This window comes from Vicugna pacos, chromosome 10, assembly GCF_048564905.1.
Source record: "Vicugna pacos chromosome 10, VicPac4, whole genome shotgun sequence".
Lineage (NCBI taxonomy): Eukaryota > Metazoa > Chordata > Mammalia > Artiodactyla > Camelidae > Vicugna > Vicugna pacos.
Genome location: NC_132996.1, coordinates 73,338,557 through 73,364,651, shown reverse-complemented (window position 1 = coordinate 73,364,651; position 26,095 = coordinate 73,338,557). Strand labels below are relative to the sequence as shown.

General features: G+C 54.4%; 1 protein-coding gene across 2 annotated transcripts in view; it reads left to right on the top strand.

The window, feature by feature from the left end:
* KCNQ1 (potassium voltage-gated channel subfamily Q member 1) overlaps positions 1-26,095 on the top strand; it is a 319,441-nt gene that overhangs the window by 235,579 nt on the left and 57,767 nt on the right. For both annotated transcript variants that reach the window (XM_072970536.1, XM_072970535.1), the window contains exons 12-15: positions 9,710-9,785; positions 14,394-14,488; positions 15,317-15,363; positions 16,169-16,230. In XM_072970536.1, coding sequence (XP_072826637.1) covers positions 9,710-9,785; positions 14,394-14,488; positions 15,317-15,363; positions 16,169-16,230 — 280 coding nt within the window. The remainder of the gene's footprint in view (positions 1-9,709; positions 9,786-14,393; positions 14,489-15,316; positions 15,364-16,168; positions 16,231-26,095) is intronic.

Sequence of the window (26,095 nt, the reverse complement as noted above, 5' to 3'; positions counted from 1 at the left end):
CGGGCGTGAGGGTGGCCTCGGCGTGGCAGGGGCACACACGGGAGCCGCGGTGGGAGGACAGAATGCAGAGAGGCGGCAGCCAGCCCCCATCTCGCCTGGGCTGGGCCCTGCCCACCAGTGGCTCTGGTCTTGACCCTGGTGGGGATAGCCGCGCTCGCCAGCTCTGGAGCCCCCTACATTGGGCGCAAGGTCTACAGAAGACAGGCCCGGCGGTCCCTTTGTCCACCCATCCCCGGAGCGCAGTGTCTTCTGGGCCGCAGCTGGGCCAGGCGGTGCACTTCGCGGCCTGCCCTGAGCTGTTTTCTCCAGAAGCTGATGGGCTGTGTGGCCCGGGCGGGCTGGTCAGAGGTCCAGGGGTTGCACAACCTCACCCCACAGGGCGCTATCTCTGTCTAAAGAAGTTGCCTGACCGAACGCAGACCTCCCCCACCCCCTCCAGCACGTACGCAGCGCCGGGAGCCAGAGCTGGCCCAGGAGGACGGGTCAAGGGCGGGAAGGGAAAACTGTGGGGCAGCGAGCCCCCAGCCAGGCCCGGGGGGGCAGGGCTCGGCACAGAGCCCAGCCTGAGCCGGCGGGCTAGGCTGGGGCCTGGGCCCCCTCCCGCCCCCGCGCGGGACCCTGAGCCAGAGCGGAAGGGGACTCTGTGTCACACGGACGGACGGAGCTCACACGCCAGTCTTGCATCAGCGCTGCTGCCAGCAGAGAGGCCGGGTCACGAGGCTTTGCTTCCCTGGGCCTGAGAGGGGGACACCTTGCCTTCCTATTGGAGCCATCACTGGGCAGCAAGCACATATCAAGCCCCCGAGGCAAAGGTGGGAGCAGCCCGCTGCCTCTGCACACCCTCCCCAAGCCCCTTCCTTTGGAAAGACCTGAAAGGGAGGGTCCCCAAAGTCAGCCGCTTTCAGGGGCAGAAGAGCAAGTGTCCCGGGAGACCAGAGGCTGGGTAGTGGAGGTGTTCCTGGCGTGGACCTTGAGGGACAAAGCCGGCAAGGGGCTGGTCCTCTGTGGCTTCAGTGGGCCTCCAGGGCACAGCAGCCCATGTCTCAGGCGAGGGCCGCCCCCTGCTCTCTATTTCAGTCATTCCTGCTTACATTGTCATTATTTCCCCCCTGCTGCTCACTTGGTGTTTAGTTTGCTCTCCTTCTTTAGTTCCTTGAGGTTAAGACGTAGATCATTGATTTGAGGCTCTCCTTGTCTTTCCCAGATCACCGAATGCTATAAATCTCCCTCTGGGCGCTGCTTTAGCTGCATCCTTCAGATGCTGTCGTGTTGTGTTTTCGGTTTTTATTCAGTTTACGATGTTTGTATAACATTGTGATGATTCATTCCTTGAAAGTTTGGTAGGATTTGGATAAAGCCTTCTGGGCCTGGTTTTCCCTTGTGGGAAGACACTTAACCACCATGTCCAGTACCGTGAGTAGCGGTGGCATTCTTCAGACGTTTACTCCATCCCGGTTCTGTTCTAGTGAGTTAGATTTTTTCCCTAAGAATGTACCTGTTTCCATCTAGGTTCTCCAAAGCTTTTGGCATAGAGTTGTTGAGAATATTCTTTCATTTGTCTTTTTAATCTGTATTTGTAGTGTTCCCTTATTTTCTTTTATTATGTTTTTATTTCTATCTTCTCTCAATCAGTCTTGCCAAAGCTTTATCTACTTTGTTGACTTTTTTTAAAGAACTGAAGTTTTGCTTTATTCCGAGATCTTAAAGACTTACACAAAGGAAAAGATATACCCTACGCATAGACAAGAGACTCAATGTTATAAGGGTGTCAGTTCATTTCTTCCTCCTTCATCTATAGGTGCGCCGTAATTCCAATAAAAACCCTGATAAAGAGAAAGAAAAATACCACATGATATCACTCATATGTGGAATCTTAAGGAAGAAAAAAGGACACTGATGAACTCATCTACAAAACAGAAGCAGACTCGCAGGCATAGTAAACAATCTTATGGTTACCAGGGAAAAGGGATAGGGAGGGATAAAGGTGGGAGTTTGAGATTTGCAAATGTTAACCACTTTATATAAAATAGATTAAAAAAACAAATTTCTCCTGTACAGCACAGGAAACTATATTCAATATTTCGTAATAACCTTTAATGAAAAAGAACATGAAAACGAATGTATGTCTATGCATGACTGGGACACTGTGCTGAGCTCCAGAAACCGGCACCTTGTAACTGACAGGCTTTTTCATGAAACTTAATATGATGATTCTAAAATTTCTGTGGAAGAATAAGAACCAAATGTAACCAAGACCTTTTTAAGAAGACCAAGGAGAGACCTTTCCTTTCGAGGTCAGAACCTGGTGTGACACTACAGAATTGAGATGCTGCCATGTGGGTGCAGGAAATGACAATTAGCCCAGTGGAATAGGATTGAGAGCCCAGAGAAGACCTGCACAAGCATGAGACTTTGGAGTGTGACCAAGACGGCATTGTAGATCGCCATGACAGGTGATTACCCATAACGAAAAAGTGAAGTGAGGCCCGCATCTCACACCGTATTCAAAAATTCACTCCAGATGAGCCTAAACATTAGACGTCAAAGACAGAGCTTATCTCTTAGAAAATGTAAGTCATTTAGTGTCCTTCAACCCTTAGCATAAGGAACTATTTCTCATATGAGACAGAAGCATTGACTATGAAAGAAAAACATTAATGGATTTGTTTATATAATAAGCACCCCCATTCATCAGAAGGCACCTGACTGAAGTGGAAAGGTCACTGGCAAACTGGGATCTGCGCTAGTCTTCTACGGCGCTGCGGCAAGTCCCTCCAGCCTGGGGGCTGCGAGCCACACTCACTTATCATCTTTCGGTTCTGTGGGTCAGAAGTGCCACACAGCCTGAGGGCCTGAAAGGCATCTCAGGCTCATTCCTCCTGGAGGCCCCAGGGAAGAATCCATGCCTGGCCTTCTTGAGCTTCTAAGGGCGCCTGCCTCTCTCAGCTCCGCGGCCCCTTCCTGGGTCTTCAAAGCCATCGTGTTGCTGCCTCCGGCCTTTTTTCCATAGTTGCGGCTCCTCTGACCACAGCTAGGGAAGGTTCTCCACTTTCCAGGACTCAAGCGTCTAATTGGGCCCATCTGGATAATCCAGAGTACTCTCCCCCGTCAAGGTGCACGGCCCTAATCACATCGGTGAAGTCCCTGGTGCCATGTCGGGTGACGCTTTCCCAGGCGCTGGGGATCAGAACGTGTCTGGGGGAGCCTCTTCCTGCCTAACGCACGAGTAGACATTCCCCGTGCGTGAGTTGATACGGAATCGGTAGGTAGGCAGATCGACTGATCGACTGATCGACTGAAAGACAGTTTGTGTCTGACTAATCAGTAAGTGCACAGACCGCGGAGCAGGAGGATGGCCCAGGGGTGTGCTCGGCCTTGCGCAGTGGAGGGAGCCGCGTGGCCGACGGGCGAGCGCACCGCTGACCCTTCTTTCACTTGGCATCAAGCTCAGGGCCTGATCACCAGGGGTGCAGACGGGGCTGGGGGCCCAGGGTCTCTCCTGCACGGCCCGTGGGAGGCATGGTAGAACCACCACTTTGACAGACAGTGTGGCATCTCCTACAACCCGGCCGACAACCCAGCCGTGGCCCACCCGGGTTCACCCCCAGGGAAGCTCCAGTCCATGCCCAGCTTGTGCTCTCACCAAGCCGGGTGCGCGGCCCCCAGCCACGCCCCCTCCCGGGGCAGTGAACGTCCTCAGGATGTCCACCCAGAGGGGTCCTTCCACCGGTCAAAATCAACAAACTGGAGCGACACACAGCCATGTGGGTGGGTCTTGGCAACGTAAGACCAAGGAAAACCATAGTACATTTGTAGAAGGTTTAAACACTGCAGCAGAAAACACACGCTCTTTTGGGGATGCATGCAGGTAATGATTAAGTCATAGAAACGGGAATGCAGGGAGTGAGGGACGTGGGCTCAGGTGGATGGTGACGCAGAGTGAGGGGGCAGGGAGCGGGCTGAGCGGGGGGCTGTTGGCACCTAGCTTTCATTCTGAGCAGTGGGTCCCTGGGGTTTTCTGTATTATTAAGGAAAAAGTAGGGGAGGGTGTGGGTCAGTGGCAGAGTGAGTGCTTCACATGCGCAAACGCGGTCCTGGGGTCAATCCTTGGTATCTCCATTGAATAAATAAATAAATAACCTAATTACCCTCCCCCCCAAAAAAACTTTAAAAGAGTTTAAAAAAAGATTTTAAAAGCATATATGTATTGTTTTTAAAAAGAAAGATAGACAGAACACCAATTATATAATGATGTATTAAAAAAGCCATCACAGCCAAGTGAGGTTTATTTCAGGTAAACCAGGCTGGTTCAGTATCCAAAACTCAATGGACATAATCCATCACATAACCGGCTGGGGGACCCTTTCAGGTGACGTGGAGAAGGCTTGATAAACTCCAATGTCCGTCTGGTCCTTCTCTTGGCTGGGGGCGTCTACTTTCTCGAGCAGAGAGGAGGGAACGTGCACACCTCCCACGGGGCTCAGTGTGTCTCTCCCCCGGCCCACCTGCCTGGTATTGGAACCACCAGGAAGAGGCACCTGCCACCTCCCTGGGCCCAGCGCAGCCTGGAGAGAGGAGTGGGCCCGCTGAGAAAGGGCCTCCCCTCACAGACCACAGAGGCGTTTGTGTCCAGCAGGGAGGCCAGCAGCAGGGCCGTCCCCACGGCCGGAGCCAGCCACGGCGGGTCTGAGCAGCACCAGCCGGGCCCTGGCGCCCCCAGCCCGGGCTTTCCGTCGGCCTAGCCGGGATGGCTTGGTTGCAAAGGCCACAGCTTTGTTCTGTGGGGTTGGTGGTGGTGAGGGTGGTGGCAGCCTCTGGAGGCCACTGGGCGTGGTCCTCTGTTCAAGCCAAGAGGGATCGAAGAAGCCCTGTGGACCTCGGGCCGCATCCAGGCCTTGGTGGTCACAGCCAGGAGGGCCCTTCGCGGTGAGGCACCTGTGAAGGCCCCGCCCTCCTCCTGCCCCATACCACTTGGGGTGGCTGAAAGAGGGAGGGTTGTGGCTCAGGCCTGGGGCGAGAGGCCTCACGGGGCCAGTGGCCCTGACCCCAGAGGAGGCATCTCAGGGCCTCGGGGCCTCCCGGCGCCTGCTTAGACTCCTCTTTCAAGCCCGTGTACGTGCATGTGTGAGAGCTGGTGTGTATGAGCATGTGTGTGTCCTGATGTGTATAAGCTGCTGTCCCCCTCCCGTGTAGAAGTGCCACCATGCCTGGGCGCCGCGTGCACAGGGCACCGAGTGTCCCCGAGGGTGCAGGTGCTCAGGTGCGCGCAGATAGGAGGCGTGGAGACACAGCCCCGAGTGCCTTGTACAGATGGGCCTGCTCCTCCAGGAGCATGCCGGCGATCGGGCTCACCGCAGAGCGTCACACACTCCAGGCTCCAAGGCGGCCACCTCCGGGCTACTCAGAGACCGCCTCTCCCTGAGAACGTTAAAAGCTGCTTCTCTTGAAAGCCTTTGTAAAACCTGCGGTGTGATTTATTTATTGCAAGATGCACAAATCCCACATGAACAGGCCAGCCTATTTTTCCACACATACATGCAACAGAAAGTCCTCGAGGTCACGACAGAACATTTCCGCTGCACGGAAGTGCCCCCAGCCCTCCCAGGGAAGCGCGCCCCTCCGCAGGCAGGCACTGTCCGGCCTCTCTCGCCCTTGGACCTACTCTTGAGTCATACCGGTCTTCACTTTGGTCACTGGCGGGCTTTCCTACGAGTAAAGCTGCTGTGGACATTTGGACAGATGTCTTTTGGGGGACGGGAGAGCTCTGTTCTCGGGAGTCTGTGTCTGGAAGTGGAAGGGCTGGTCGTGATGTGGGCCTAAGGTCACCCGGCTTTGGTTTTTGCCTGCATCTCCCTGAGGATGACGACCTTGTGCCTTCTCCTGGACTTGCTGGCGTTAGGGCGTGCTCCGTGGGGCAGTGCCTGCTCAAGTCTTCTTCCTCTTTTTAACCATGTGGTCGTTTCCTTATTGATTTGTAGGAGTTCTTGGTACGTTCTGGATACAAGTCCGTCAGCAGGAAATACCCTTTCCTGGCCTGGAGCGTGTGTCTGCATTCTCTTAATGCGTCCTTTGCTGTACGGCAGGTCTGAGTTTTAAGGAAGGGTAGTTTGTTGGGTATTTTTATGATGTAGTCAGTGCTGCTTCTGTTTTGTGACGTCTTCCAAAATCGGGAAGACCTTCTCCTGCTCTCTCTGGAGGCCCGAGGGCCTCTGCCTTTGCGCTTTGGCCCGAGACCTCACCTGCGTTACCTTTGTGACTGGGTGTGGCAGGAATCATGGCTCAGATTTCTTTTCCTCCAAATTGTTTCAGTACCATTGACTGAAAAGCACGTCCTGTCCCCCACTGGACTGAAATAGCGCCCGGCTTATAAACCCCATGACCCCACAGGCGTATGTGTGCTTCTGGGTGTTTTATTCGTCCCACTGACCTGTTCATCCGCCTCATTCTGCTGCATCAAGAGCATGCCTAACACTCCGTTTCTAATACACTGTACCCTTCCCTGTGGCTTTACAGGACATCCTGAGCTCTCTGTTTTTTGTTTTTTGTTTTTTGTTTTTAACGTATATGATTACGTCATTTGCAAGTAGTGACAAAACAGTTTTATTTTGCCCTGTCCAATTTTTCCATTTTTTGTTTCTCTGTTCTCACCTCAGTGCACTGGCTGAGACTGGGGACAGTGTTAGGTAGAAATGGTGTCAGTCCTCAGCTTTGTGTTTTTCGGGTTTTTTTAATTGAAGTAGAGTCAGTTTATAACATCACCTCATTTTCTGGTGCACAGCATCATGTTTCAGTCATACATATACATACATGTGTTCATGTCCATATTCTTTTTCACCATAAGTTACTACAAGACATTGAATATAGTTCCCTGTGCTCTACAGTAGGAACTTGTTGTTTATCTATTTTATATATAGTCAAACTGTATCTGCAAATCTCGGACTCCCAGTTTATCCCTTCCCACCCCCATCCCCCCACTGGTAACTGTGAGTTTATTTTCTATGTCTGTGAGTCTGTTTCTGTTTTGTTAATAAGATCATTTGCCTTTTTTAAAAATTCCATTTATGAGTGCTATCATATGGTGTTTTTCTCTCTCTTTCTGGCTCACTTCACTTAGAATGACGATCTCCAGCTCCATCCATGTTGCTGCCAATGACATTATTTTATTCTTTTTTATGGCTGAGTAGTATTCCATTGTATAAATACACCACAGCTTCTTTATCCAGTCATCTGTTGATGGACATTTAGGTGGTTTCCATGTCTTGGCTGTTGTGAATATTGCTGGGGTACAAGTATCTTTTCGAAAATACTCAACTTTGCTGTTTTTCAAAATTGTCTTATTTATCCTTAGCCCTTTGCTTTTTCAGAAATATTTTAGAATCAGCTTGAAAATCCTCCCCCCTCCAATAAATAAAAGCACTCTGCTATTGATTGGAATCACATTTGGTCTATACCTCAAAATTCACATCTTGCAAATATTGAGTCTTCCAATTTATAAGCATATTCTAACCCTGAACTGATTTAGGCTTCTTCAGCCTTTCTCACTAACGTCTGGTGCATTTCTGCGAGGTCTTGTTCATGGCCAGGAGGTTTTTTTCTCAGGTATTTTATGGGTTTTGATGCTGTTATAATTGGTATGTTTTTACTTCATTTTCTGATTGCTTGTTACTAACATAAAAATACAATTGATTTTTGAATATCATCTTTAAAACCAGTGTTCTTCCTAAATTCATTTAGCAATAGAATAGTTTATCTGAAAGATTCTGACGGGTTTTTTTTTAACGTATATGATTATGTCATTTGCAAATAGTGACAAAGCAGTTTTATTCTGTTCTGTTCAATCTTTCTGTTTTTTGTTTCTCTGTTCTCACCTCAGCACGCTGGCTGAGACCGGGCACATGCTAGGTGGCAACGGTGACAGCAGACATCCTTGTCTTGCTCCCGTCACAGGAGCAGGTGGATCAAAGCTCACCGTCGTGAAGTGTGATGTTTGTTTAGATTTTGTTTGTTTTCTTCCTCGACACTTGAGCTGTTTCGATCAATTGCCAAAACGCTTCGGGACTTTCTGGTTACCTGTTCCTTGTTCATTTCTAGCTCCATCTCCCTTGCTGGTCAAAGTATGATCCTCCTCCGCAGGGGCGTGCATCTGTGGGCTCTCCGTGCAGCTTTTCACCCTTCTAGCTCTTTGCCCAGTTTCTCCAAATCTCGCCCCAATGCTGTGCAGCTTAATTCACAGATGCATCGGGGGAAACTGCGTGAAAGGGGGCTCCTTCCTCTGTGCTCCCCCTTCGGCAGCACCTTGTCCCCTCCAGCCCTGGGTGTCCTCGTGCCCCGGCCCCGCCTATCCTGCCGGTCCAGGGAGCTGCCGTGTCCCATCGGCCCGTGTGCCCCACACAGCAGCGCACGCACACAGCGGGCTCCTCCACTTGGCTTCTCCTGTGGGATCTCCGCGCACGGAGTCTTCGATGCTCTGAAGGCCGCCCCGCAGCTGGGGCGCTGTGGGCGCCTCTCTGGTTGGTGTGGGTGTTTTTGGCAGAAGGTTTAGTCACCTGCAGTCTTCGGACCCAGAAGCAAAACCCCACTGGTTCCGTTGGATGTACTTTCTAATATTCTTTTCCCTGTGCACGTACATGCCATCCATTACGGCTCCTTTTTTCTTTAATTCTTACTTTTTATTGAAGTGTAGTCCCTTTGCAGCGTTAGTCTCAAATACACAGCAAAGTGATTCAGTTCTACACGTAGGTATGTGTCTTCTTTTCAGATTCTTCTCCAGCACAAGTCATTACAGCAAACTGAATGTAGTTCCCTGTGCTCTACAGTCGGTCCTTGCTGCTTATCTATTTTGTATGCAGTGACGTAGATCTGCTGACCCTGAACGCCTCATCTCCCCCCCCTCCCCTCTCCCCGCTGGTAACCAGAGGCTGGTCTGTGTCCACAGTCTACCTCTGGCTTTTAAATAAAATCTGTATCTTATCTCTTCTCTTTACATGCACGTACAAAGGACGTCATAGGACGCTTGTCTTCCTCCTCCTGACTCACTCCACTCAATATGACCATCTCTGGGTCCATCTGTGTTGCTGCAGGCGGCACCATGTCCCTCTTTTCATGGCTGAGTAGTGTTCCGTCGTATGAACACACAACATCTTCTTCGTGTGTTTCCTTTTCGGAGGATGTCTCTAGAAGGAAGTTGGGAGGGGAGGCGATGCAGTCCCCTTAGCAGAGTGGCTCAGGCAGTAACTGTCCTGGCTAGTTTCTCCTGCAGTCCTCTGTTTCCCAAGTGCATGCCTGGGTTGGGGTGGGAGGGTCCTAGAATGTTCCAGCTGAAAGGGGCCTCAGCTGCCATCTGCTTGTACCCCCTCCCCACTATACTGATGAGGAGCAGGGAGGCCCAAGGGTAGAAAAATTGGGGGGGCACTGCCATCGCCAAGACAGGGCCCTGACTCCTGACCCACTTCCAAACAACCACCAAGGCAGGGAGCCCTCTGAGATCATCCCACTGATTAGAAGCTCCTGGCCCCCAGCTCTCCTTCTGCCACCAGGACGTGGCCTTGCTGGCGCCTGTCCCAGGGGGCTGAGCGTGCTCCCTGTTTCTGGAAGGACCTAGCCCGTGTGCAGTGGGGGCGCTCGGGAAGGCCCCGCAACTCTGACGGCAGTAAGCACGGGATGCCTGTTGCAGTGGCCACTCACCCCCTCTCTCCCCCCACAACCGCAGGCTGCGGGAGCACCATCGGGCCACCATCAAGGTCATTCGGCGCATGCAGTACTTTGTGGCCAAGAAGAAGTTCCAGGTGAGTCCTGCACTGAGCCCTCCAGCTCAGTGGGAGTGGCTCAGAGAGGGCGCCAAGCCTGCCCCAGGTCACCTGGGCGGGAGGCGCCCTGTCCCAGGCTGGCCCAGGGTTCTCATCCCCCCTTGCCCATCCTGCGTGGGTCGGGACAGAGGGAGACTCTGCTCTGCTATGTGCCCAGGCAGTGTCTCCCTGGCTGGGCGAGACTGGGGGCACTGGCCTTCCCCGTCAGCAGTCCTTCTGGGCTGAGTCCCCCCAGCAGCCCCTCAGAGCCTCCAGAGCCTAAGGCCGCCAGAGGAAGCCGGCTGATGGCAGCCTCCTTCCTCCGTGGGGACAGTCCCCTGTCTGAGGAGCGGGGCCGGCCTCAGCCCTCACTCTGGGAACGTGTAGCCTTAGGAAGCAGGGACCCTGGAGGGAGGTCACTCTTTCCCTAAGTCTTGCCTTTCAAATAAGCCCTTGATAGAGTCAGGGCGGGAGTCACCCAGAGCCAGCAGCAGCCTGCACACCCCAGAGGGGCCACAGCAAGGCCGGGGCAAGAGCTGCCGTCTCCGCAGCCCCCTCCAGGCAACGCCCGCCACCCCAGGCTGCAGGCTTGACGCGGCTCCGCACAGGTCCCCCAGCGGAGCCCCCACCTGCCCGAGCCACAGAGCCAGACTCAGTGGGGGGTTCCGGACAGACCACACCCCCCAGTGCTGGGCCAGCTCCTCCCCCATCCGTAATGTGAGCAAGAGCCAAGGGGTGGCCCAGGGCCCCGGCCACGGCCACTTCCACGAGTGCCTCCCACGGGCCCAGCCGCATGCAGCCTCTGCCGGGACACGACCGCCTTCCGTCAGCACCCCGAGGACAGCCCCCCGCTCCTCCTGCCACACGGCGGCACGCGCGCCCCCCTTGGCCGGGGATTTGCACGCTCAGTGCCCCGCGCCGCGCTGCCGCCTGCCCGTCTGCCCGTCTGCCCGCAGCCCGGGGGGAGGCCTTTCCCACCAAACTGGGCCAAGTCGTGCCAAGGCTCCCGCCAGGGCCTGGGACTTCTCACTGTTGAGACAAAAGAGTCGTGGTGAACGCTCTTCTCAGCCGGCGCCGGGAGGTCTGCCCAGCAATGCTCTGGGCGGGATCCGACAGCCCTGGTCAAGGGCGTCTGGGTTCTGCGGCCTCTCCTTCCCAGAGGGCCCGGGCTGCCCTGGCGGTGCTGGTGGAGGGTGGTCTGGAGAGCAGGAGGCTGAAGGCACGCTGGGGGGGGGCGCTGTTCTCCCCTCGGGGGTCAGGTCTGGGCAGGAGTGTCCCCAAGAGCAGAGGAGGCCACAGGAAGAGCCAAGATGTGTCACCTTCACTGGCCAGCAGCTGGCTGTGATGGCTAAAGCCACAGACACCAACCTGGGGGAGCAGAGGGGTCAGTGGGGGCTTTTCCAGGGCGGGTCGACTCCCAGCCCGAACAGCTGGGCCGCCTCGGTCTCAGAGCAGGCCCCCGCCGGACAAAGCCACAACCCCCTGCCTGGGGTTCAGTTCCGATGTGCAGGCCCGTGCCAGGGTGGACACCGGCCTTCCTGGGCGCTGCTCCCAGAGTCTGGGGCAGCCAGCAGAGCAGACGGAACTTGGGGCCCATGGCAGGCCCAGTTCGGGGGTGACATGGGCAGCTGTCAGCTCAGACCGCAGGTTGCCGTTGGCAGAGGGGCGCCCACAGTGGCTGGAGCAGACTTGGGCACTGGTGAGAAAACTGGTCGCTGGCTTTGGTGGGGGCCCTGTCCTCCCTTCCAGGCCGAGGGTCTCCTCTTCTGCCTCAGGACATGGGCCAGGGTGCTGTGAGTGGCCCGTGAAGCCTCTGGAAACCCCACTCTCCCTGCTCCCTGCCCCTCCCCTGTGCCCAGGACCCCTGGGGGGCCCTGAGGAAGCCGAGTGAGGCCCTTTGAGTGGAGGTGTGCCTCCTTGGGTACAGAGGCTCTTGAGCAAGGTGGGAGGCTTCACCAGCTGGCCCTCGTCGCCAGGGGCAGCCGGCGGGGTGGGGAGCAAGGGGCCTCCAGGGAGAAGGGACCCACCAAGGAAGAAGCAGCGGGCAAAGTTCCTGGCAGAGAGGAGCTCCGTGGGGCTCCGGGGTGGCCCCCCGCCCCAGGCCCAGCTGTCAGGGAGGCCTTCCCTCCCCCCGCAGCAGCCTGTCTGTCTGTCTGCCTGCACGCCCACCCCTCTCTGGCCTTAGGGGCTGCAGGCATGGCGGGTGGCCCCCCGCCTGCCTCGCTGGCCGATAAGCACCCGGCTGGCCGCCCCGCGTCTGGCCCGAGGGGCCAGAGCCTCTTAGGCCTTCAAGTTTGCCTTGAACTCCCAGGTCCACCGGCGGTCAGTCTGGACAGCCCGGCATTATCTGGGCTCATCTCAGGCTCCTGCTGCTGCCGCCAGAAGGAATTAGCTCTGGAGAGAAAGCTGAGATGACCCCTTGGCTGGGCCCCAGGCAGCCACTTGACAAAGGCCCCCAGGAGCGCTGGCCAGGCCTGGGGGGGCGGTGGCCATCGGCTCCACAAGGCACCTCGGGGGCCTGGGGCCCTACCTGGCCACGGGTCCTGGGTGTCGGTGGGGCACCTCCTCCCTGGACAAGGTGAGGCCGAGGGGCCCTGCTCACGGCCCCACCCACCGCAGCCCGGCAGACAGGCAGACGCGTGCATACACATTCACTCCCGCACACTCGTCCTGTATTCCCACTCCACCCCACGGGTCCATTTGCATATGTGTGTGCACACAGAGGCTCTTAACACACTCAGGTGCCCACACTCACCCTCATGCATGGCTTCCTGCGGTCTCCGAGGGGCCAGTGCAAGGATCTGCTCCATCCCAGGCCAGGCCTGCCCCGGACCCCCCGCCGGGTCTGGAGGTGCCACGAGCCTCACAAAGCCCTTTGGCCCAGAGGAGGGTGGGTGCTGTGACTCAGGGCCACCTCCAGTGTGCACTGAAGGTCAGCTTGTGCCCTGGGCTCAGCCACAGCCACCGTCACGGCCACCCCGGGCCGTCCTGGCGTGAGCAGCCCAGGACTCCTAACCTATCTCGCCCAGCATCTTAGTTCCCCCTCACCCCCCTCGTCAGCCCGAGTGAGGCAGGGCTCAGTGTCTCCGCGTCACAGGACGGGCTAATAGGGCTCCATCTTCCATCTTCCAGAAGGAAAGGCTAAGCCCTGGGGGTGTTGTCACTAGCCTGTGGCTAGGTGGCCTTGCTGGGCTTGTCACAAAGCTGAGTGTGTGACTAGTCAGCAAGCCTGCCCGATCCTGTGATCCCACGATGGGCCTTGGTGTGTAGGCCACGAGGCGGTCCTGGTGCACAGCATGGCCCCCGGGGGCAGGTCCTTCCACTGGGGGCAAAGGTGTGATGGGGGAAGGATCCCCCAGATTTCTCGTGCCCAGTCCCTGATAGGGAGGAGGATTCTGCCCTGGCTTGGGGTTCCTAGGGTCCCAGTCAATGTTAGGGAGATGCAAGAGCTTTGTTAAGCAGCCAGGATTGATGGCCAGGCCCCTGGACATGTTCGAGGGGTACCCAGAGATCTGAGACAGGACCCTGCCCTCAGGGGAGCCCCATCTTTCTAGGAAGGCAGAGGTGACCACCCCCTTAGTCTGGGGTAGCCTCAGTCTCTGGGGTGGCCTCCCAAGGAGAGGTAGGCCTCAGGTGGGCAGAGCGGACGTGTCGCTTGGGGCCCTAGGGTTGAGAAGCCCCCCAGCTCATCACTAATGTGGGCCCTTCAGTGTTAATGAGGCCCACCCAGGGCCCCCCTTATAGAGGTGGTCTATGTCCCCGCACGGCTCTGGCTTGTTGTGTGGGCAAAGGGCCTCCCGGGCCGTGGAACCCCCACTCAGCCGACCTGCTCCTGCCTGGGTGAGCCCCTCGGCCCGTGGCTCCCGAGACGAGGCCATGAACGCGGCTGGCGGCTTCGCTGCCGTCGTGAGAAGCCCCCTCCTCTCTGTTGCGGTTTCACCTGAGCCCCGGATGCATTTACGGGCTCAGAGCTGGCGCCGAGCCTGGTGCTCTGGGGTCCCCTGCCCTGCCCCCATGGCCCCAGGTTGACTGTGCGCCTGTCTCCTCTTCCCAGGCAGCCTTGGAGCCCCAGCAGGAGGCCTGTCACCCAGAGTAGGGACTGCAGGCCAGGGGCTGTCACCTGCGGCCACCTCTGCTCGGCCCAGGGGACCGCCTGGGAAGGCGCGTGGCAGTCTGCCTCTCCGCCCTGAGAACAATGGGCGCACCTGCCAGTGAGTGTGTGGGTGGAGGGTCAGCCTGGGGCCCAGGCCAGCGGTGGCTGCACGAACTTGTGCCCTCCTGGCCCATGATCAGCAGCCCTGCTGCTCCCCTGGCCCCTCAGCTGAGCCAGATTCTCTGAGGCAATTTGAAAACAGGAACTGGGGGCCTAGAAAGAGAATAGTCAGGTCTCTGCGGGTGACAGGGCAGGAGGCGGCTGGCCAGGGTCCCCCGGCTCCCAGGGGCGATGAGCCCGGCCACTGCATGTGCACTGGGCCGGGCCTGCCCGCAGAGCTACATGGGTGGCTCCTTAAATCCTGAAAGGCCACGGGAGGCGGGCACCAGCACAGTCTGCATCTCGGCTGAGCCCGCGGGCACAGAGGGGCTGACTCGTGTCTCTCTGGCCCACAGCAAGCGCGGAAGCCCTACGACGTGCGGGATGTCATCGAGCAGTACTCCCAGGGCCACCTCAACCTCATGGTGCGCATCAAAGAGCTGCAGAGAAGGTGGGCGCACGCGGGGCGGGGGGGCGGGGAGCGTGGGCCCCAGGGGGTGGTCGAAGGGGACGGACAGATGGGGAGTGGGTGAGGCCAGGGCACGAGGCGAACAGCACCAGCTCCAGGCTCGCCCCCGTCTCAGAGCTGCAGACACCCGGGGGCTCTGAGCAGCAGCAGGTCCAGCCCCAGGAGGCACCACCTCCAGGGAGACCCTGGTGACCGGGAGCCCACATGTCCTGGCTTCCAGCCCGGAGCCTGGTGAGCTCGTTCTCCTGAGAGCAGCGTGGTCCTCGGGGGCCCGCACAGGTCAGGTCAGCGGTACCTCCGCGGTGGGCTAGCCTGGGACCCGAGCTCCGTGCAGCGCAAGGTGTGGCTGGGAGCTGTGACGTCCTGACCACAGGCCTGAGGAGGGCTCAGGTGCCCCCTCCCCCGTTGCTGGCCTACTGCAGGGACATGGAGCCCACCCAGCCCAGCGCCCTGGCCCACCCTGGGAGGGCCCACTTGCTAGCCTACCTCTCTGGGCACGTTTGGGGAGCCTGGCCAGGGGCTTTTATGAAGCAGCCACAGGACACTGGGCGGCCCTGGGACCCTGCCGGCCCTGGGGGGAGACTAAGGGGCAGCCCCCCCCTCCGCCCTTCACCTCTGAGCCCCTTGCCAGGCGCCCTTGGGAGCACGGGCCTCTGGGACCTAGAGGCTCCTGGCAGGCTTTTGGGTGGTGGTGGTGGGCGGCCCCCAGGCGGGGCGGGTGGCTTGTCATCTTGCTGGGCACACCAGCCCATCTGCCCAGCAACAGGTCAGATGTCATGCGGTGCCTGGTCTGTGTTCTCCTTCCCCTAGGCTGGACCAGTCCATTGGGAAGCCCTCCCTCTTCATCTCCGTCTCAGGTGGGTTTCAGCATCACGGTAACCTCCCCCGCCCTCCACCCACGCCCACCTCTTCCCACCGTCCGAGAGTGCAAGGAGACCCAGAGAGAGCCGGTCAGGCAGACCCACCCTTAGCACAGTGGCTCTGAACATGCTTCACAAAGGATTTCCAGTTAGTGCAAGAACTTACATGGGTCCCTTTGAACGGCAGGCTTTTCTAGGCTGTCGACCACCTGGCTGTGGACCCGAGACAGGGATCCTGCGAGGGAGGAGGCCTGGGAGTGGGGTTTGGAGGGGTGAGTGGCCAGCCAGAAGGCCAGTGGCAGCAAGGTGGGTGCCGTCCTCCAGCTCTGAGGCACGTCCCTCCTGTCCTCCCTCCAGGGGCTGGGGGTCACACCAGGGAGGACAGGCAAGGCCAGGCCAGTCCCTTGGGGTTGCCCTCGTCCGAGTTCAACTGGGAGCCGCAGCTCACTCAGAGACGGAAGGCAGGAGCAGCCCCCCCGGCCAAAGCAAGTGCCCCCCCGGGGTGGGTGGGATGCCGTGTTTGCACCGCAGCCCCAGGCAGGGCACTTCCCTGTCCTCCGAGGCTCTCAGAGACCACAGAACAGCAAGAGTGGCGCAAGGACAGAGCGGCCAGTGCCTGGCCTCCTGCCACCTCCTGGAGTTCTCTTCTCCAAAGAGCTCGTAAACGATGTCCTCGTAGGTTCAAGGACTTTGACCCTCAGCTCTCCACCCCAGTCACCCTTCTCCCCGGGCCCAGGCGGGGTCCCCTGCCGCCCCAGTCTGCTGGCTCAGGCATTCCTGATGCGGATGCTTTATCCCACAGAGAAGACCAAGGACCGAGGCAGCAACACGATTGGCGCCCGCCTGAACCGGGTGGAGGAGAAGGTAGGCACCTGAGCCCACGCGGCGTGTCTCCTAGTGGGCGTCGCCCCTGGGCCCGGACAGTGCCGTCCGCAGCAGTGTTTTACTCTCTGGCTCTTTCCTGAGCGTGCGAGGCCCGGAGGGTGCCCGAGGTGTCAGGGGTCTCCCCTGCCGTCTCTCCTTCCCTCCTTCCTTACGTCTGTCCATGCTCAGCGTGCCCACCTGACACCAAGGTCTCCAATTACTCCCCACACATGCCAGGCACCAGGCCCCATGGGAGGAGGACGTGGAAGGCCAGGCCAGGCTGGTCTGTAGACCCCTGACAAGTGCCCACAGGCCCCTCCCTGGAGTAACTGAGGACCGCCCAGAGCACACCGGAGCGGGCGTGCCGCCCACGGTGCCTGTGGCTCCCTCGGCCCCAGGCCGCGTGCACTCGGGGACCTCAGAGGCGCCGACAGTGGTGCGGGGGCACCACAAAGGGAGGAGGGGCTGCGGGCTCCAGGACCCCACTCTGCAGGGCCTTGAGGGCACTAGGAGGTGTGGAGCGCCGGCCGAGGGCCTGCCGGGCATCCAGGTGGGATGCGGTGCCCGTGCTCCGTCCGCTGCGGGGCGCCGGCCCTCTCAGCCGCGGCTGCTGCGATGCCCCACTCCCCGCTGGGCTCTGTACCCCTTGCCCGGTCTCTTGGCTCTGCAGCCTCTTCCCAGGGCATCGTGGGAGCTGCGGGAGGTTCTGGGGAACGGGAGGGGCCGCCGCACTGCCCTTTGAAGTCTCCGTGGTTTGAAGCTGGCTGTTATCTGGCCGAACAGCTCGCTCGTCTACATGGACTTTATCTGAAAGTAGCCGGGGGACTAAAAATAGAGGAATTTCAGTTGGGCAGGGAGTGCATCCGCCACTCGGTTTCCTGGGCAACGCCTGCTCTGGCCCATGTCCATCTCTGCGGCCGCTGGGCAGGCGGGCAGGGGCGCAGCCCCCGTTCCCGCCCCACCCTCCCTCCCCCGCTGGGGTCTGCAGCACCATGCTCTGCTCACCTGCGGTCTGCCCTGTCTGGGGCTGGGATCGGGCTGCGATCCAGTAAATGCAGCCAGGCAGAGAGGGAGGGCCACAGTCCAGGTGCCCGCTGGGGCCCTCACTTGGGGTCTGGCCAGCCGGGGCTTTGTGATGCCAACACCCTGACCCCGCCGGAGGGCCTGCCCACCTCGGTCAGCACAGGCCTTTGCCCAAGCAGACGGCCCACTGGCAGATGCCCTCGCTGGGAATAGTCAGTTCACCAGGTTGCTTGGCATCTGAGGCTTGGGGCCCCGGGCTCTGAACGGGACACGTCCTTGGCTTTCGCTCTTCTTCACGGGGAGGGGGTGTGGTGGGACGGACCAGGGACTCCGGCTGGCACATTCTGTGAGAAGCAGCAGGTGGCCACGCCCAGTACAGCAGAGCAGGCACCCTGTGTGGGGACTTCTGGACATCGGAGGAAGCAGAGGTAGAGTGGGGCCTGGGCCCAGGCCCCCTGCCCAGCCCTGGAACATCCTGGCCAAGGCAGCTATGCTGACTGGCCCTCACCACTGGCAGGGGTTGTGGTGGCCCCTGGGCACAGGAGCCCTCCCCCACCCAGCAGCCCTGGGAGTGCCCCTGCCATCCCAGCATCCAGACACGCTCACCCTGGTCTGGCTCTGTCCCCTGTCCTGCTGCCCTGGGCCTGTCTTTTGGCTCTGCCCACTGCTCCGTGGGACAGGCCACCCCTTTAAATCTAGACAGGAGCCTGGTGTCCTCTGGGGGTGGTGATGGGGGTAGGAGCAGTGTCCCCTCCCCAGGCTGGAGCAGTGAAGGTCTGAGAACCAGGACACAGCCCTTGATCAGCTGAGGTCAGCGTACTGGGCTGGGCTTGGGGGAACAGAATTAAGTGCCCACATTTCTTCAGACCTGAACAACAAAGGGGCGGGTTTTCCAGAGCCCTTGATCCCTGGGGGCGTGGTTTGGGAACAAGGCCCCAGGAGAGGGGCCATTTCTGAGCTGCAAGGATTCCTGGACGTCCCACACGCACGTGCTCGGGGAGACCGGCTGTGTGTCGTCATCACCCACTCCTGCCTCCCGGAAGCTGGTTCAGCCTGGGAGGTGCAGTCACCAGGCTGGGGTCTCCAGGCTGGGAGCAGGCCTGCCCCACACTGCATCCCCACCCCGCTGCCACCAAGGCATCGGTGGGGCTGTGCAGGACCCCGGCAGAGGCCGCCGTGGGCTGGCGTCCAGCTTGGCCTGCCCAGCCCCTCCCCACAGACCGGCATCCCCTCAGGGACAGACCCTGGGAAAGGGCCCCACCGGGCCCAGAGGGCACAGTGGCACATCCCGGCCCCTCGTTACCGCCGCTATCGCTGCAGCCATCGGGGCCGTAAACAACCCCGAGCAATCCTGCTGACTGCGGGAAGTCAGGGGCAGGAAACCCAGCAGCCGCCCGCCCTCCACGGCCCCACAGGCCAGCAGCAGCGGCAGTGCCCGCGGCCACCAGCCCCACCGGCCTGGCCTCGAGGCGGAAGGGACCCTGGCCCCCAACTGCTCCCTCGCCTCAGCTCAGGCCTCGGCTGTGATGGGGTCCCATCCCCGCCGGCTCGCTCAGCTGCAGGACAAGGAGGGCGGGGACAGTGGGAGAGGGGCCTTTGGGACGCACAGCAGCTGCCACTCCCTCCTTCCGTCTTGTGAGCAGATCAGTGCAAGGGTCAGGGCCCTGGGCTACCCGCTTGCAGGGAGTTACCAGGAGAGGCCAGCTCGGCCCGTTCAGGGGCACCTCAGTTCCTCATGTCCAGGCCAGGGGCCACGTGGGAGCGACGGCCCGACACACTTCCTTCTCTCGGGCCCTGCAGCCTCTTCACAACTCTTGCTCCAGCTCAGATCCCGCCACCCGCCCTTCAGGACGCCGCCTGTCCCCAGCCCGGGCCGGCCAGCAGGCCTGCCCCACTCCCGGGGCCGGGACCCCCGCAGCCCCCATAGTCGTAGGAGAGGGTGTGAGTGGTTCTTCCATTCTGTGTTCTCCATTCTGGGAAGGACTCGGATCTGTCCCAGTGAAGTCTCTTTTACAAGTAGGGAAACCGAGGCCCAGGGAGGTGGAGCTGTTGGCTGGTTAGTGAGTTAGGGAAAGAGCTGGCCCCGGAGGAGGCCACTGAAGGATGTGGAGATGAAGTGGAGAGAGAAGAAACCAGAAAGGCGTTTCATGAACAGGAGGGTCTGGTGGAGAAGGGGCTGAGTGTGAACACTGAGGGCCAAGGCTGGGGGCGGGGGAGAGCAGGACCGCCCACGGGCGGCGGGGTCAGGGGGCGGCACGGATCCAGACACTTGGACAGAGACCCTCGCCAGCTCTGGGACAGGAGTCCTGAGAGCGCGGCCCCAGCCCTGGGCCCGGGTTTCTGGCCCCTCCCTGTCTGTCCCCTCCCTGTCTGTCCCCTCCTCCAGAGGCAAGGTCCCCAAGGCTCTCTGGGGACCCAAAGGAGGGAGAGCCGCTCCCACCTTCCTCCCCCAGCGTGTATTCTTAGCTCCATCCCCGGGACCTGCTGCAGTGTTTACACTGAGCCCTGTTTATTTTGCAAGCTCAGCTCACACAGCTTTGGCTGATATGAGGAGCTCAGTGGGCTGGGAGAATTTCTTTCTTCTCTGTTTTTGCCGGAAATGTCCATGGCCCAGAGCCGGACACAGGGAAGTCCTGCGTTTCCAGGCTCCGGTGCAGAGGGCGTGGGCGGCAAGGCTCTCCTTCCACGGTCCTAGAACCCTGGCCAGGCACACTTTTCTCCTGGACAGGAATGCTCTCGAGCCCAGGCCCCCACCGCCTCACCTCCCCAGGCCCGGCCTTGGACCAGGCAGGCCCAGTCACCCAGGACCCAGACCCTGCTCCTCCCACAGCCCAGAGAGACCCCTCCATCCACCCAGGCCTACAAGCAAGACCCCGAGGAACTGTCATCCCCACAGTTCCCCCTGCTCATCCCTCAGCCCCCGGAAGCCACTCGCCCTTGCACGCCAGCCCCACGCCCTCCCCACAGAGTTCAGGCATTTATCATCCTGGATCTACACTTTTTTTCCAGACATCTGTGTGGTGCCTGCCTCTGCCCACCACACACCAGTCCTTCACGTGGAACATTCTTTCTTAGACGCTGCTAAAATCCTCTTGCAAATAGTTCCTTTAGAATTTTTGTGTCCCTATTTCCATGCGAGATGCATCCACGTCTTACACGGTTCTCAGTGGATTTTGGTATCCAGTTTATGTGAACCTCACAGAATGAGCTGGTAAGTGTTCCCTTGTTGTCTATATTCTCAAATAGTTCGCGCAAGTTTAGGTTTCCTTGCCCCGGAGCGTCCTGGCGCTTTTCTGGCGGGCAGGTTTCGCTGCCTCGTCGGCGACGCGTGCGGCTGTGGGGCTGCTGGGGCTCTCGACCTCTTCTTGCGTCAGTTTCGATAAGCTGTATGTTTGAAGGCTTTGTGCGTTCCAGCCTAGCTTTCACACTTGCTGGCGTTTGTTATCACTTTAGCATCTGTATCATCAGTGGTTAGCCCCCCCCTTCTATTGCCAATATTGTTTTTCTTCCCCCCATGGGTCAAGGTCGCCAGCTGTCTGCCCGTTTTATTCATGTTTTCAACCCACTTTTGACCCCGTTGAGTCTATTGTTGGCTTTGTTTTGTTTCATCTACTTCTGTTTATTTTCTTGTTCTATTCACTTGGCCGTAATGTATTGTCCTTTAACTTCCTAGGCTGGATAATTATTAATCTTAAGACTGTCTAGGCTTCTAAGGTGTGCACTGAGGGCTACACACGTTTTCTCTAAATGCCACTCAGACGTCATCCCCCAGGTGTCGACCAACAGCGTTCGATTCTGGTGTTCGTTCACTTAAATATTTTTCTAATTTCCGTTATGACCTCTTGTTTCTCCCAGGGGTGCTACAGCAAAGTGATTTTTGTCATTGCTCTGTTGTGAGAGAAAGCAATCTGTACAATAGCAACCCCCTGACACATTTTGAAATGTGTTTTATAAGTCAAACATGTGGTCAGTTTTTGTAAGGGCACCTTCCGTACCTGAAGTCCACGTGTGTTCTGAAGCCGCTGCTCGCCGTGTTATGTTTATGTCCATCACAGCAAGCTTGTTGTCGTGTTGCAATCTACATCCTCCCTGGAATGCTTTTATCAGCTCGGTCACTCATTGCTGAGATGTGTCGGAGAACCAGCTCTTGTGGAGAGTTTTTCTAGTCTTCCTTGTATTTCTGTCCATTTTTGCTTTATGTATTTTCAGATCTTATGGTTAGATACATAGAATATTCAGACTTTTATATATTCACTGCTGGTTTCAAAATTTTCTAATTGCACAGCATCCTCTTTCTCTCAAGTAATGTTTTTCCCTCTAAAGTCTATTTATACAAACCTAACTTTGTTTGTCATTTTTTTAAAGCTTTATTGAGGTAGGACTTACATGCCGTGAAATTCACCAAGCAGAAGTGTGCACAACACATTTTAGTAAATATCTAGTTTGACCTGCAACCATCATCAAAACCCAGTTTTAGAACATTTTCAACACCCCCAAAGTCCCTCCGTCCTGCTGGCAATCATTCCCAGCTCCCGCCCCGAGCCACAGCCAGTCACTGACCTGCTGTCCGTCCCTGTGCCCCTCAAACTCTAGACGGCTAGAAACGTGTGTTTTCGGGATGTTTCCCATAAGCGGAATCCGATGATTCGTGGTGTTTTGTGTTTAGCTTCGCTCACATCGGGGAACATTCTCGAGGTCCATCTGGGCTGCATCGTGAATTTCTCTTTTTGATGCTGAATGGTATTCTGTTGGATGGATAGAACACATTTTGTTTATCCATTTGCCAGTTGATAGATTGGCAGTTGGACTGTTTCCAGTTTGGGGCTATTATGGTCAATGCTGCTGCGAACTTTTATCTACAAGTCTTTGTGTGGACATATGTTTTCATTTCTCTTGGTCAGGTTCCTCAGAGTGGAATTGATAGGTCATGTGGCAAGTCTCTATTTAACTTTCTGAAAAACTTCTAAACTGCTTTCCAAAGGGTCTGCACCATTTTGATTTCCCACCAGTAATGTACAAAGCTTCCACTTTCTCTACATTCTTGCGAATACGTGGTGTGGTTGGTCTTTTTTCTTTTCGCCATTCTAGTTGTAGCTTTGATTTGCATTTCCTTAATCACTAATGATGTTGAGCAACTTTTCATGTGCTTATTAGCCATTCATAGTCTGCTTTGGGGAAATGTTTATTCAACCCTCTTGCCTATTTACTAATTAGGCAGTTCTGTTATTGAGTTGTAGGAGTTGTTTATATGTTCTGGCTACAAGTCCTTTATCAGATATGTGACTTGCAAATATTTTCTCCCATTCTGTGGCTGCCTTTTCATGTTCTTAATCATGTCTTTGAAAACACAAAGGCTTCAAATTGTAATGAAGTCCAACTTATCTTTTCTTGTATGACTCACGCTTTTGATGTTGTATCTAAGAGCTCTGCCTAATCCAGGGACACGAACATTTTCTTCTGTGTGTTTTTCTTTTCTTGTAGAAGTTTTATAGATTCAACTCTTACATTTAGGTCTAGGATTTATTTTGAGTTAATTATGGGGTGTGAGGAGACGTTTAAGTTTTTTTTTTTTTTTGCCTCATGGATATCCAATTGCCTCAGCACCATTTGTTGAAAAGACAATTTTCTCCCCATTTTCATAGCACCTTTGTCAAAAACTCAATTGAACATAAATATATGGGTTTTTTCCTAGATTCTCAACTTCTATTCTATTGGTCTATATCCCTATCCTTACCCACATCACACCGTCTTGATTATTGTAGCTCTGCCGTAAGTTTTGAAATCAGGTTGTGTGCGTCTTCTAATCTTCTTCTTTCTCAAATTGTTTTGCCCATTCTGAGTCCTATAAATTTTTGTATGAATTTTGAAATCAGCTTGTCAGTTTCTACCCAAAAAAAAGAAACCTGCTGGTAGGGATTGTGTTGAATTTATAGATTCATTTGGGAAAACTTGACATCTTAGCAACACTGAGTCCTCTAATTCATGAACATGGTATGTCCTTCCATTTATTTGATCTGTTTTCATTTCTTCCAGTGATAATTTCTCTCCAGTGATGGTTTTTGGTGTACAAATCTTGCACATCTTTTGTTAACTTTACTCCTAAACATTGTATTATTTCCAATGTTATTGTTAATAGAATCATTTTCTTAATTTCATTTTTGAATTGTCTGTTACTGGTATATAGAAATACAATTTCTTATATTAAGCTTGTAAACTATGACTTCATTGTTATTAATTTTAGTAACTCTTGTTGTTATTATTGTAGATTCCTTAGGATTTTCTACATCTAGGGTCGTGTCATGTGTGCATAAAGACAGTTTTACGTCTTCCTTCCAATCTGGATTCCTTTCATTTCTTTGTTTGCCTAATTACTCTGGCTTGAACACCCGGTAAAATGTTGACAGGAAGTGGCTAGAGAAAATCTTATAGGGAAAAGCATTCAGTCATTTGCCATTAAATGTGCTGTAGGTTTTCCATCAATGCTCTTTATTGAATTGAGGGTGTTTCCTTCTATTCCTGGTGTGTTTTCAGAGCTCTTTTCATGAATGGATGTTAGATTCTCTCAGTTGCCCATTCTGCATCTTCTGAGATGGTCACATGGTTTTTAGCCCTTATTCTCATCATGTGTTAGAGTGCATTCACTGATTTTTGGAGTATTAAACCAATCTTGCATTTCCCACTTGATCATGGTGTATACCTCTTCTATGTGTTATTTTTGATTAGCTGATATTTTGTTAAGAATGTTTGTATCTTTATTCATGAAAGATATTGCTCTGTTGTTTTCTTGTGATTTTTTTTTTTCTGATTTTGGCTTCAGATTTTTAAATTCTTTTTAATCCTGTGTACATATTTTAGGGGCCTTTTGTAAACACTATATGGCTAGGTTTTTAAAAAATCAGTTAATACATTTATACTTAATGTAATTTCCAATGTATTTTGGTTGATTTCTAGCAATGTATTTTATGCTTTTCATTTGTACTGAATTTTTTAATGTTTACTTTGCTCCTCTTTCTTGCCTCTTGTTGGATTGATGATTTCTTATTCTATTGTTTTCTTCTACTAGTTTGAAGTTATGTATTCTATTGTCATTCTTGTAGAGGTTAACCTAGGACACTGTAGATGGATAGATACTAGAGCCATTTGCTATCTTTACCCACATCTGTAACAGAATGGATGTAATAAAATGTTCATTTTAGAACATTTTCAGCTTCAGTCACTCTCCTGCTGACTTGTATGCTTTTTTTGTATATTTAGTTCAAGCATAATTAGTCGTGTTTTGTACAATTTGTGTTTAAATTTACACACCTATTTGCCTCTTTTGTCACTCATCACTTATTTTTCATCTTAGATCTTACATCTGGGGTCACTTTTTTCTAGCTGAAGTATTCATTAGAATTGCCTTCAGTGGAAATCAAAGTCTTTCTGGTTTTATTTGTTTTAAAATGATTCTTAATGTTGTTCTTAAAAAATATTTCCGCTGGGTACAAAATTCAAGACCCTAGGTCACCAAAATGATTTTCTCTTAGCAAATTGAAAATATTATCCAATCATTCTTTGGCGTCCATCGTTACTATTGAGAACAAAGATGACAATGAATTGTTGCTCCTTGGAAGGCAATGTATCTTTTCTCTCTGACTGCTTTTAAAATCTTTCCTTTGACTCTAGTGTCCTGCATTTTCACTGTGATAATATACCAGAGAATTTATTTTGTTCATTCTGCTTGGAATTCAGTGGGTTTCATTAATCTGTAGTTTGGTGTATTATATCAGTTCCAGATTACTCTCAGGTCTGGCTTTAGCTCATTACCCTCTCTGGAATTTTCATCAGACATGTGATAGACCATCTCAGTCCCCTCCATGTCTCTAAGTCTCTCTCTTTCTCTCTCTCTCTTTTTAAAAAATCACTTTGTTTCTCTGTACTGTACTCTGAATAATGTTTTCTGATCCATCTTCCAATTCACTAAGTATTTCTTCAGCCATATCTAATCTGCTGTTAAGCCTATCCAATGAATTTTAAATTTCACTTATTATTTTTCTATTTGTGGAAATTCAATTTGGTTCTTTTTTTAACACTTTTTATTGATTTGTAATCATTTTACAATGTTGTGTCAAATTCCAGTGTTCAGCACAATTTTTCAGTCATTCATGGACATATACACACTCATTGTCACATTTTTTTCTCTGTGTCAATTTGGTTCTTATTCATACTTCATAGATCATTTATATAGTAATTTTTTTCACTTGCATATTTCAAACTTTTAAAAAATTTCCTGAAAGGTATGGAATATGGCTATTTTAACTTAGTTTCTGTTAACTCTGGTATCTAAAGTCTTTGTAAGTTGGCCTCTCTGTTTTTCTTTTTTTCTTCTGGCTCTCATTCATGGTACTTCATTCACTTTGAGGATTTCCTTTTTTAGTCATGAGTTCATATTTTTTTAATGAATCTTTGGAAATTTTTGAGGTCTAATGTGAAGTTGAGGTTCTCCCCTTGCTGTTCACATGGGAGTGCTACCAACCTGGGCTATAAATTCTAGGCTCAGTGTTTTCCAGACCACCCAGGAGGTGTGCATTTTGGTGTCCAAGCTGAGCACAGACCAGCTTGTGGATGTGACTTCTCAGGGCAAACATTGTTCCACCCCTGTGGAAGGCCATTTTCCATACAGTCCTTCTGGGGACTGGGTTATGACTCATTGACCTTCACGCTGAACGTAGGGCCCTCTGAAGGTCCCAGCTTTACACGGGGCTTCACTGTAAGACTTCCCACCTGAGGCAGGCCTGGGTTTGGATATTTAGCCACCTGTTACCGAGACTGTGACAAACAAAGCTCAAGTTTGCTCAGTTCA